The 13,298-nt window shown below is 42.9% G+C and overlaps 1 protein-coding gene across 1 annotated transcript in view; it reads left to right on the plus strand.

Annotated features, from left to right (window-relative positions):
- The first annotated feature begins 11,990 nt into the window (after window positions 1-11,990).
- LOC134535957 (protein FAM184A-like) overlaps window positions 11,991-13,298 on the plus strand; it is a 93,838-nt gene continuing 92,530 nt past the window's right edge. The window contains exon 1 of the mRNA XM_063375395.1: window positions 11,991-12,114. Within this exon, the coding sequence (XP_063231465.1) occupies window positions 12,020-12,114 (95 nt within the window). The 5' untranslated portion in view covers window positions 11,991-12,019. The remainder of the gene's footprint in view (window positions 12,115-13,298) is intronic.

Consider the following 13,298-nt stretch of genomic DNA (forward strand, 5'->3'; position numbering starts at 1 on the left):
ACATTTTTGCGCCCTCGCGTATTTTCCTGTGCTGACGAACGTGCTATTGTGACCCATTCTTCGACTGACACACAGTTGAGATTAGCTCGCGATTTTTTCTTCTTCTTTATAGGCTGAGATCGTCAAACGGCAAACAATTTAAATGGAACTTAGTGTCGATTGTTAGGGCATGTATTTTTTTTTCTTCGCTAAAAGGTTTCGATACTGGCTGAGAGTTAAAAATCCTGTAGCATCGTATGTGTTGCGTGATTGATCGAGTTTTGTTTCATGCGCAGGTTCAACCGTCAGCACACCAATCACAATAATTCAGCGTGGAAGAAAACGCGTCCTGATAGGCCCGGTAAAACCAGGAAAATGGACTTCTTGCGCAAGGCCGCCAATTACAACGGAAGTATTGCCAGCGCAGGCATACCTTATTTCAATCTAATGAGCGGTTAGATTTTTTTTTCTTTCGCTAAAAATTCATGCCTCTATCAATTGTTGATTGATATTTTCACAATGTCATTAGCATTTTTTTTTTTAAATTATTAACCTCTTTAAAAATTTAGCAAGGAAAATATTTACAGAGCTAGTCTGAATTCGACTGAAGAACTTTGCGCTGCAGGTTTCAGGACAAAGTAAGTTGAATGCCTCTATACTACTTATGATCTAGTGCTTCTCAAGACTGGTGTACGCCTTTTAAGTTAGGTTGAATTTTTTTTAAAAATATAAATAATAAAGAATTTAAGATGGAACACTGTGCGTCTAGATTATGTTTATTTGAATGTCGTTCTGCAACAACCGCGGATTTTTTGGCCGTAGAAAAATTATTCAGTTGTAACAGGGAGTATGAAAAACACAACCACAACCCGAACAGTTCCGAAGTTTACCGAAGTAAAAAGGTTAGTTTAGGTTAGGTTCAGTCTGTGTAATAAATAATATTTCTTTATTTTTTTTCGGGGAGGGTAGATTAGGTTAGGTTATATTATCGTAACTAAAATGAAAAGTTGGTTGGTTTAGGTTAGCGTTATTAAAATAATACTCTATGACCGTAAAATATGTAAATCTTTTTAATGCGGTGTTTTTTTCACGAGCGATCGGCAAACTTCGGAGAACTTCGGGCCTGTTCGGGTTCGGCTCTCATCGCTGTGAGAACTGAAGCCTTCCCGGCCAGGAACCCAAACGGCTCGTGAATTCCACTCCGTATCGCGACGACAGTTACAATGTCGTGTTCGCTGTCCGGTGCCAAGTGAGCCACAACGCCGTTCCTGTTCTTGTTAATATCCCGCGTTACGAATGCGACGCCAGGAGTGCCAATAAACTTGGAAGTGTTATTCAACTCATGTTCTCAAGCACGCCTCGAATCTCAAATGCTGAACGGCGTATTCTACTTGAATCACCCATCTCTTCTCGCTTCCCTAACTTCGTGTAATTGTGTCAGGAACGTGGTTAAGTTCCAGAGAAGGCGAAAAATGAATAAAATAAAATACATTTTATGGAATTGGAATGTTAAAAAAAGGGGATTGCTGTATGTATATATATATATATATATATATATATATATATATATACACACACACACACACACACCTATATAAAAGTGAGTTGGAAAAAAGTGGGGAAATAAATATTTTTTTCTTCATAAAAATTGTAGCATTTAATTGACAACCATAAGTGGACGTCTAGTTTGTTTACACAGAAAAATGTAATGTTAGACTTAAATTACCTATAACCACCCGTAGTAATGAAATATTCTTTGTGAAAATATTTGGAAATTTCAAACCCTTAGAAAGGCGTATTCAGGGAAAGGAAAAAAAAAATAATTCGGGAGCGAACGTTGTCTGTGAGAAGTATTAGAGATGTTACCTGAAGAGGGAAATGTACAACATGATATGATAGACTTCCGAAAAAAAAAATTTCTACCCTCCCACATCCCCACCCTCTCCAAAGCTTTTTTTTTTTTTTTTTTTTTTTAGTTTAGAACTGGATACGCCCATGCATTAACCCTGGACTCGAACACTGAAGACCGGCATGTGGCTAGCTGCGCTTCGGAGAGCAGAGTTTCATCCCCCCTCACCGCTCAACAGGTGGGCCAGCAGACGGGAGTGTGACGCTCCAACTGCAGGCGCGCGCGCGACGGCCCAAAGTGCGGAGTTTGGGTGGGCGGCGTCTATTCTCGTGAGCCCGTCTCTGGGAACTGCAGTCCGTGGTCCGTCTCTGCCCACCGCATCTCCCCGGGTCGGTCTGACACACGCGAGGAGGCGAACAGGATCTCACATCTGTGACGTCAAACCTGGAGACTCCCTAATATCCCGCAGGTTCTGCGCGACCAGACTGGTGAACTATCAACGACAAAAAGGCTACCGTTTGGTTCGCTCAAAACTGCGTACCGCATGAACACATGCTCCCAGTTCTTGGTGTGGCTTTATTGTTTAGTTTTTAAAGCTAATTACAGGGGCAGGTATTTTTCGCGAATAAACATGATCGCTCATTAGACTGCAAAATTGTATATGTCAACGTTAGCGATTGTTTCCTTGCGATTGGCTGCCGCCCTGCCAGAGAAGCCATTGTCCTGTTTTGGCCGGGCCAGTCAGGACGTGTGGTCTTCCGCAATGCACGACTGTGATTTGTGGACCGACAGTAGACATGCAACGGAAAGAACCCCCGACCAATCACGGAACACAGACGATGCTACAGTGTTTTAACACAAAACTGGTCTAGAAATCTTTTCGCGAAAAATACATGGCCCTAGCTATTTATTAAACCAATTATTACAGTCCTTAAACCATTTATGAACAATAAACAGTAGTTATGTTGCGAATTTAACTTTTATCATGAGCGAAATAAAAAAATAATAATAAAATATTGATTAAATTTCGGTGAAAAAATAACTTATGTTTGGAGGTATAAAAATTTCTCGGGTTCATTAACTCGCAGTTTAGAATGCAAACCTTAACACTCACGCGCTGTCTTCGTGATTGGCCCGCAGCTATTTGGACACGCGCCCCCCCCCCCCCCCCCCCACCCTCTACGATCGCGAGCCAACGATGCCCAGCAAAGAGAGAAGCAAGCGAACCAGGTAGTGCCAGTTAACGAGGATAAAAAACGTTCTCGCTAAGAAATCGACCAATGGGAACGCAAACATTGGTTGAGCACACCTGTGACCTTAAATTATACCCTAGAGGCCAGACGAATCAGCGAAATTTTAAGGTCTCTACTAATGTTAATGGCATAACAGAACCTCTCCTCTTGGCAACAAGAAAAAAAAAGCCGAACGTAAATTTGAAGGTGGTATTTAACCGGTCCACCTTTTCCCATGCCAGACTTCAACGACGCAGCTTACTGAGTCGCAGTAGCTGAGAGACAGCAGACAAATGACAGTCGCCAGCACGATAATAGCGTCTTGTTGGCACGTGAGTTCAAGCGTCCTACCTTCGGTGAGACGATTTTCAGAGCGAGAGAGAGAGACGTAAACGCTTGTTAATTTTCACGTGTGTGCCAAAAACAAAATGCGCCCCGACAGAAATCAGCCACCACGAACAATTCTAGCAAATCCGTGAAGGTCAAGAGTAGTGTTATACGTCATTTTTTCGAGGTCAGTTAGTTTTCAATACTTAAAAAAACCGTTTTAAAAAAAGCATTGTAAAGGTCTATTATTTTAAAAAAAAATGTGTACTCCCCATTCCGCTGGGAGGTATTTTACACCACTCGAAACCTGTCACACAGTCTCCCTCACGAAGAGAACCCGAAGCTGTGCCCGCTTCAATGGCGCTGTTTCGCCGTACAAAGAGCGGGGACAAGTCCACGCAAGCTCACCCTTCAGGCCATTGGCGGATCCAAGGGGGTGGGGGCACCAGGGGCAAGTGCCCCCCCCCCCCAAAAAAAAACCAGTTGTCTGCTACATTAATATTTCCGACAAAAATGATTGTTTCTGAAACCAATAAAATGTTTTAATATAATTAATGAATTTCTTGTAGGATCATAAAATCTGGTGGTTGGATGTTATGTGTACTGTGAGTAGATTAAATACAAATTTAGTAATTTTAAGACATTTTTTTCTCTGGCTATTCTGAAATCCTAGAGTGCCCCCTCCGAGGTGAACCTCTGGATCCGCCACCGTTTGAGGCGAGCTCAAACCTCGGCCTGAGCCTGTGTGCTGCGAGGAGCAGACCAAAAGACCAAAGCAGACGCCATCCTCAGCTATTTACGACGGCCCTCGACGCTAAGCAGGTCTGCAAGGCGCTTGCCTTCCGGCGCCGAAGATAAACTGCTTCCACGCGCGTCTGCCCCGCTGCCAGGCCGCGGCGCTGCTATCAGCGCGGCAGATTATACCCAGGGCGCCGCGCGCGCTTGCCTCGTCAGGGGTGTATGTGCGTTAGTGAGGCGGGATGATAAGCGCGACGCTCCCTGGTGATTCCAGCGCGGCATAGCCTCCGAACTGGCGCGCATTCGTCTCGTCGTCACAGGATTACTGTGAAATTTGAGCGGTGACCGTAACATTATATGGCGGAGAAATGAAGATAAAGGTGTAATGCAAGTGCTTTCACGGATCTGTACCGGTTGTTTTACGCCTAAAAATTACTCCGAAAACATGCGTTTTAGCCATTTTAATTCTTCTTAAAAATACTGTTTAAAAACTTAATCCCAAATAAAAAAAAACTTTTTCGGCCCTCAGCGAACTCTTAAATGCTTTTCGTAAGCAGACCCCTTTCTGATATCTTGAGTAGTTTTGAAATCGCGTTGTTTTTCCTGAAGCTCTGCACACCGTGCCCGGGTAGGCGGAGCCCTTACACACTCCGTGGATACCTCTGTACAGCTGATGGTCTGAGTCTTGTCCAGGGCGGAATATGGCCAAAAAAAAAAGTACGCTTGAGAAATTCCAACATCAAAAATTTAGTTTGAAATATGAGGAAAACTGAAATTACTTAAAAATAAGGACACACACACACACACACACACAAATAAATTTACAAACATTCTTAGTTCAGAATTTACGGAATGGTGCATTAACGGAATGGCGTATTGAGTATAATTACAAACTATTATTATACTTTAGAAAAAATTGTTGACAAGTGGCAATGAAATAAGCATGGTTGCTAAGTGCTCATGTGCAGATGTGTGCACGTACGTTTTTTTTTGTTTTTTTTTGCAATTCAAACTGAAGTTATGAATTTCAACACTCATAATTTGCGGCTATGTATTTTTTAAGTTTTGAAACCAAAGATAAAGCACTATTTATGGTGAATATTCAACAACGAACGACTTAAAAAAAAAAAAGGAGCCAGCATTTTTTTTTTCTCGGAAAAGTTAACGACTTTTAGGTTGTTAGGTTAGTTATAGCATTGAGTTGCGACTCTGTATCTTCCTTGCTTCGTGGTCATGTTTGAGGTATCCCAAAAACATTGGCTGGAGTATGGTGTTTGCATCGAGGAAACGATTTTTAATGCCCGTATTTTATGGAAGTTACTGTGGTTAACTACCGTAATTCTGATTCAACGCTTCTAATCACTACTAATATTATAAATGTAAAAGTGTGTTCATTTGTTTGTCCTTTCACGCAGCAACGGAGCAATCGAGCAACATGATTTTTTTTTTGCATACAGTTAGTTTATGGGCCAAAGAGTTTTATTAAAACAAACTTGCCCGCCCAGCTTTTTAAAATTCATTCGACTGTTAATACTATGAAGTTTAGCCTTGAATTTGTGAACTTCGGATCAAGCCATCCACAGTAGATGGCAGCACCGTCTGTTACACTTTCCGTTGCGATTCACGAAAGTACTCCAACCAAATGCCGTATTGCGAGAGCTAACGTCACGTACACACAATGCAAATCGAAACAGATTCGTGGTCTCTTTGTGCGGCGCTTGTGTCGAAGTCACCGCCAAAGCAACAGAGACCCGTGCGACTGCGAGGGGCGTGGCACGCGTTGAACTGCGACCGTGTAACCAGACACTGGCGACGCGCGCCACCTGTTAGGTGGGGGCGGGAAGACGTGGTTATCTTCCCGGAAGTGGGTCACGGCTGCGCGGGTCCTGCCAAGTGAGCGCCACCCCGCAACTCCCCTCCCCCTCACTCCGTGCGCACTGCCAACGAGAGTCGATAATCGGACGTGAAAACTTGGGGGACGCACCACAACGCCGAAATGCCAAATTGACCACAACGCCGACAGCTAGAAAACTGCTGTGTACCACAACGCCGAATTACTACAACGCCGAAATACACTAACGCCGAAAAATGTCATTGCAGGACTGCCACAAAGGTTAGGTTAGGTTAGACTAGGTTAGGTTAAACTAGGTTAGGCTAGGTTAGGTTAGGCTAGGCTAGGATAGGCTAGGTTAAGTTAGGTTAGATTATATTACGCTAGGTTAGGTTAGGTAAGGTTAGGTTTGATTGTGGTATTTCGGCGTTAAGGTACATTTAAGAAACACACGCAAATTCATTCAGTTGTTATTTCGGCGTTGTGGTAACGACCCGAAAACTTGCACGGAGAAACCATCTCATCACTGGCCCCGAGACACTCTCATAAACAATATGCGTTTCCGCGCATCTTCGGATACACGGAATCGGCTAGGAGTAATTTTTTTTTGCGAGCGGAACCGAAGTTTCATCGAACGGGAATGTGTAACCACGGTGCTGCCTTCTGTGGTGGATGGCGCGAACCAAAGTTCACAAAGCCAAAGTTTAATGAATTAATACAATTCCTTGTCGAAATTCAGCTTCAAAGACGGGGTTCAGTATTTTTTTTTTCAAACCTTTTTCGCTTTTATCGGAGGCGTTTTATTATATAACTTAAAATTTCGCCCTGCAATTCGCCCTGCTCCGGCAACGAATTCTAGCGGCGGGTGCGGAAACTACGTGTATGTATGTGATTCGCGTCCCGAAATGTATGTAGTTGAAAACACAATTTGCATATATATTCATCACGCTCGGCATTATTTTGAAGAATTCTACGTGTAATTTCGTGTCCGAGTTTCGTATTATGAGTATCGGTAGACGCGTTCACTTTTTTTTTTAATAGTATATTCTGACCACGTGTGTGCAACGAACTTCTGATATGTTCGAGGACTGATCAGATGGTGCTGACGGTGAATATAATAAGGCTTCCGCGCGTGGGTCACATAGACAGAACACGTGGGCGATCGCCGGTTTAATCGTGTGTATGTGCGATTGGGGGAAGGTGGGGGGGGGGGGGGGGGGGAATGATGTTGAAAAATCAACATTCTACTTACCTAAAAAAATTTTTTTTCTTCTTATTTTAGATAAATTGTAACTTTGACAGATAATTATGAAAAACAATTTATGAGCGATTCTTTTAGTACTAGCCAGAGACGTGTAAAATCTAAACTTGGTGACGAGAAAACTCGTGTGTTCTCATGTCACAAATACACTTTATAATACGAAAATCGGACACGAATTTACACGTATAATTCTTTAAAATAATGCCGAGCGTGATAAATATATGCGCAAATTGTGTTTACAACTACATTTATGGACGCAAATCACTGCAGTTTCCGCACCCGCCGCTAGAATACGTCAACTACTGAATTTTTTTATTAGCAGACCGAAATTTTAAACTATAAGTATAATGTAATGGCTCCGATAAAAAAGCGAAAAATACTGGAAAATATATCTAAACTCGGTTTTAGACATGATATTCGACAAGTAATTATATTAAAATACTTCACATCTTGTTAAAATTCACTGAGCAGTTAATACTATAACGTTTCCCTTTGTGTGCATTTTGGTTCGCGCTTCCCCCCCCCCCCCCCCGGATGGAAGCACCGTGGTTACACATTTCCGTTCCATTCATGAAATTTACTCCGACCAAATGTCGCGTACCAAAAGCTAAGATGTTACACATTAAAAAAAGATGGAAACATTTTATTTACTGAAAATTTTGATTTAAAACAGTATAAAAGTGAAACCATGTTTAAAATGGTGAACTATAGATTTAATTTCACTTTTTTTTAAAAAACGCTTTTCTTGTCGTCACAGCCCCGGTGCACAGAACGGAGGATGTACAAAAACGAACTCCCGCAAACTTGTGGTTTGTCCCTGGCCTATATGCTGTATGCGATTAGTGTCGGGACGCACACGGTCTTTTCCTGGAATAAAAGTCACGGTCGCTGCACGCCAGATACAAATTTAGCGAGGAGACGGCGACACGTGAAATAACTGCAGGATTCAAATGTGGGGCACGCTCCGGGAATAGCACAACTTTCTCCTGCGCTAGGATTAAGCATAGCGTAGAGACCGGAAAAATTCGCGAATTCATTTCGCGATAGGCTAAAACACAAATAGTTATACCTCAGTGCTGCCTCTGCTATTGGCTCACAACTCACCTGGATTTCTCTGGGCCAATGAGAAACACCCAACCAAAGCTTTATCGAATCACAGGCTGCTACGTTGGGACGTCTCACAAGACAGCAGCCAATGAGTGGGAAGGCATTTGACCAAGTGTACGTAGAACTATGGAGTTCATCCTACAGGTCATTGAACCCGCGAATTTTTCCTGTATCTAAGCATAGGTACCGCAGAGAACTATATAGAACGAGTCGGAATTCGACTGACTAACTTTGACTACAGGTCCAACACGAAACAAGTACATACAAACACACACACACACACACACACACGAGAATCGACTTACATTAGGAAGTGCTTGCCACCGCTGGCATATGCCTTCGGAGTTTTGAACAATTGGTTTAATGCAAAACAATAGAGAACGTTTTACATATGGATCACTAAAGATTTTGGATAATGTTTAATTTAACACATTTATACAATCGCCGCGGAAACTAGCGCTATCGTAAAATATTTTCCTTGCAATAATTGGCGGTAACATCACGCCAGAAAACATTTCTAGTGAAATAATGGTGTTACCTGCGGCCGAAGAATGTCGGTCGAATTCTGACACAGTTTATATTTTCAATACAACTAACTTTCAAATTTAAAAAAAATATATATATTACTTTTAAACTGAGACATAGAGTAATTACTTTTATTTCCGATACATTAAAATTTTACAAACTAAGTTCTGATTGTGGCCGTGAAATGGCATAGTAAACAAAGGATTATCTTCAAACGGAAATATTTTACGCCTTGATTATATTTATACAAACTACATGTGTTTATTGTGCCATTCCCTGCTACCTAAGGAGAACTTAACAGACAACAGAAAACATTGGTCTATTTCTATTAAATTTCACACTTAGAAAAACCTAGCGCAGTCAAGCTAAATTCGAATATTTTAAATTGCTAAGTAATTCATTTAGTCACGAAGGCATTAAAAAAAATGATGAAACTGCATGTTCTAACGTTTTGTCATTTATTAACAGTTTTGAAGACAAATTTGTTTAAAAATTTTTTTTTTAAGTTGTTGACAGAAATGTCTGTCAGAAATCGAATCACAAAAGTTCATATTAACTGGAGTGCACTAAACCTCTAAGAGTAAACCACAGTAATGAATGAAATCACCAATGATAAAAAAAGAAATTGTGTCATGTTACTGATTTCAAGAAAAAAAAATTATGTGACGTTACCATGGGTATAGATGCCGAAAAAGTGGAAGGGGGGGGGGAATTGTGGTGTCCATCTGTATTTAAAAATTGCCTCACTGCGTGGGGTATCAACTTGTTTCATCTATATATTTTTTAATATGGTTACGATTTATAATTACATTCTTAGGCTCGTCGGCAGCTAATTTTCTTGTTTACATACACTACCAGTCTCCAGTCTGTCGCTATCTCTAATGTCCTACGATCTACATGCAATTTGAACTACAAGCTAACCTAAACTAACACTTAATTTACTACAACTACACTCAAACTACAGTTCCTAACACTAATTGTAATACCAAAAATCTAAATTCTAAAATATTTTTTTTTTCTAATTCTCTGTTAACTATTTATAAATTATTTATACAGTGCTATCCCACTTCTGACACCAACAATTTTATGTCTTATGTGGGGAGAACTGGGTTCGTAAAGGTTAGCCCAATTAAGTTTTACTACAGTTTTATTAATTACTAATTATTACATTACTAATAAATAATTGTACTTAAAAATAGCCTATCACCAGTAACTGGCATTTAAAAAATTTATTCGCAAGTCACTCAATGTCTGTAAAGTTCCACAGTTCGCACTCCTCACTGGAGCTGGGCTCGACAGTGGTTCACCCCTTACCTAGCGCCTGTCCGCAGACACAGTCTCGCGCCACTCAGACGCACTCTCTCGTCCCGTCGCTCCGCGTCACGCCACTCTCGTGGGGGTCTCACACTCTCTTCGCCGAAGTCGCACTTCCCTTCACTCGCGGAACTCTCCGAACTCTCCAAACTCCCGCGGCGGACGCCGGCGTCACTGCTCAAGTACCTGTGGCGCCCTTCTCGAACCGACGAGAGTGGCTGTAACGAGTCGCGTCATCCTGGGCCAACCCGAAAAAACCCGAAACATCCAGAATGGCGACGCTCATTCACGCCACTCCACGCGGGGACCTCTGTAAGCCGGGAATTCCCAGACTGCTAAATGTGGCAATAGCCCGAGATGGGATGATGTTCGTGAAGGGGAGGGGGTAAGAGGGTAGCGACGACCCTTGTAATCCGGCCAGGCACGCGTGGCATGCCTTACGTCAGTGGACGGCACGTGACGTCAGTGGCCGTGCGTGGCCGCCAGCCAGCTCCGAACCTGGCGCGCATCGCGGCCTTGTCTCTCGCGTTCGTAACATTATATAAATACACATATATGCTTGAACGAAAACTGTATCTATGTTAGCAAATAGTTCTAATTCAATTCACAGAAATAAATTGTACACGAAAATGTTTTATACTTTACTCTTTATCTATTCTAATATTATAAAGCTGAAGATTTTGTTTGTTTGTTTGTTTGAACGCGCTAATCTCAGGAACCACTGGTCCGATTTGAAAAATTCTTAGAGTGTTGGATAGTACATTTATCGAGGAAGGCTATAGGCTATATTATATTATCAATAACATTAGGGATCCTTACTAAAAGTACAATTTAGAATCAAATGCGTTGGAGGGGGTTAGATACAACATGCAGTACACGTAGGAAGTGTGTGTTGACAATGCCGCAGGCGCTAGAAGTTTATTTCCTATTGCCTATTAACATTGTTGCCACGCACTAGATGCCTTATCATTCTTAATATTTAATAATTGTGAAAACGTATGCTGCTCTGATTTCCTTACTAAGTAAACATAATGTACTTGAAACGGCATGTCCAAAGATGATCTGTGTTTATTAACCCCACGCGCAAAGCCCTTGGGCCGCACATTCCGCGGTCCTTTCTTCCCTCAATCCTAAATATTCGCACCCTTTGGTTGTTATTACTGTTTTCCGCCAGGTGACTCTCGTTCGTTGCCCTTGTGTCTTTGAAGCTGCGGCAGCGAGGACGTTCTATTTCCGGGAATCTTTCCGTTTGTCGCGGCGCGGCATCCACCGTCGCTCGTGGGTGCTGCCCGCCAGACTCTTTTTCCGCCTCCCGCGGCTAATAATACACGCCATCGACAATAGATGGAGCTGCAACAGCGCCCGGTGCGGTCTTCTGCCGTCGCCGCGTAGCCTCCCGGATGAACTCTTAAAAACCTCTGCCCGCAGTTTGCCCGCGCCCGCGGCGCGAAGTTGCGGCGCGAGTTCCACGGGCCGACAACCTTCCGTAGGGAAATATACCTGACGTGGACCATATTTCCCGGCACCTGGCGAGGCTCCCGAGTGCGAGACGTCAGCAAGGATACACGAGTCGACGACCTTATCGTGAGAGAGAGAGAAATCACAGGAAAAGTGGACTACCACTTCGTGGTATCCGCGGAGGTTCAGAAGTAAACGTGTACGCAGGTGGTCATCGTCGGCGGAATGGACAGAGCGCGATAGAGGGGTGCGAAAGGGTGGGGGGGGGGGAGTAGGGAGGAGGAGTCACGCGGTTCTCTCCGGAGAGGAAGACACCGCCAACCCTGACCTCCAGTGCGACTCGCGAAGGACTCCGTTCAAGGACGGCGTTCGACGGGCGCTCGCCGAGGGGGGAAGAAATGGACCTGGGTGGCCCCAAGAACGCCGAGGCCACGACGGCGGGCGAAGCGATGCCTCTGGACTGCTCGGCGCTGGCAGACTTCTTCACCTACTGGTAAGTGCTGCAACCGTGGTTTTAGGCCGAATCCACAGTGGCACGGAAAAGGAGACTGATCTACCGGAACAGTTCACTATCGCGTCTCTGCTGCTTCCAAAGAAGCACGGAAACGTAACAAATTGCAACCAGTGAGATTGCATTTCAAAGTCACAAACTATATATACAGGGGCGTAACAACTAAATTTCCAAAGGGGGGGGGAATATACCTTTTTATAAAGAATCATCGATCCCCCCCCCCTATTGAAGTGGGGGGGGGGGGGGGGCCGGGGGTCCTCCCCCGGGAAAATTTGTATTTCAAGGTGGAAAATGGTGCTATTTAAGCAGTTTTATTATCTAAAAATTGATTACATAGCACTTTCTTTGCCCCGTTTGCCCCCACTTCAAGGTTTTTAGAGGGGGGGGAGGGGCAAAATACCCTTTCCCTCCCTGTTGTTGCGTCCCTGTGTATATATATATATATATATATATATATATATATATATATATATATATATATATATATATATATAATAATGCTTCGAGTTTATAACATGGGCAGAATTTACATTTATAATAAAAATAAACCACCAAGTAATATATATTCTTGTACTCGAAACAATTTTTAACGTATTGAGAACATAAACAAACCGCAGCCAAGTACTCGGCTCCTATTGGTCGCACGGAACAACGTAAACGGAGGACTTCAGAAGTGTCCGAGCTAATCCGTACGGGTCCGTCCCCATATGCGTGCTATTGCAGAAACACTGTTTCCGTGAGATCGATCTGAGTTTATGTGATCCCGTCTCCGCTTCCGCTTGCGCACCCCCTGTGGAACGGGCCTGAACGGAAGCAGAGACTGGTCTTAACGGAACGAAGCACCTACAATGGCACGCACGTACGGATAAGCTCGTCAATGCCCAGCACTTACGTTTACGTTACTCCGTATGTCCAATAGAAATTGAAATTTGAGTTCATACATACTCGCCCGCAGTGTTGGCGATGGTTGTTTACGTTTTAATTGCGTTAAAAGTTGTTTTAAAATTTAGTTTGCAATCATTACTTTCTGATTTATTTAAATAATATATGTAAATCCCGAACGTGTTGTAGGTACCTACTCTCGTATAATTTTTTTTCTTCAATCAAACTAATTTTCGGTAACCGTGAAATTCAACCTAATTGGTTGCCAATGTGGAAGCGGGTTC

This window comes from Bacillus rossius, chromosome 10 (assembly GCF_032445375.1).
Source record: "Bacillus rossius redtenbacheri isolate Brsri chromosome 10, Brsri_v3, whole genome shotgun sequence".
NCBI lineage: Eukaryota > Metazoa > Arthropoda > Insecta > Phasmatodea > Bacillidae > Bacillus > Bacillus rossius.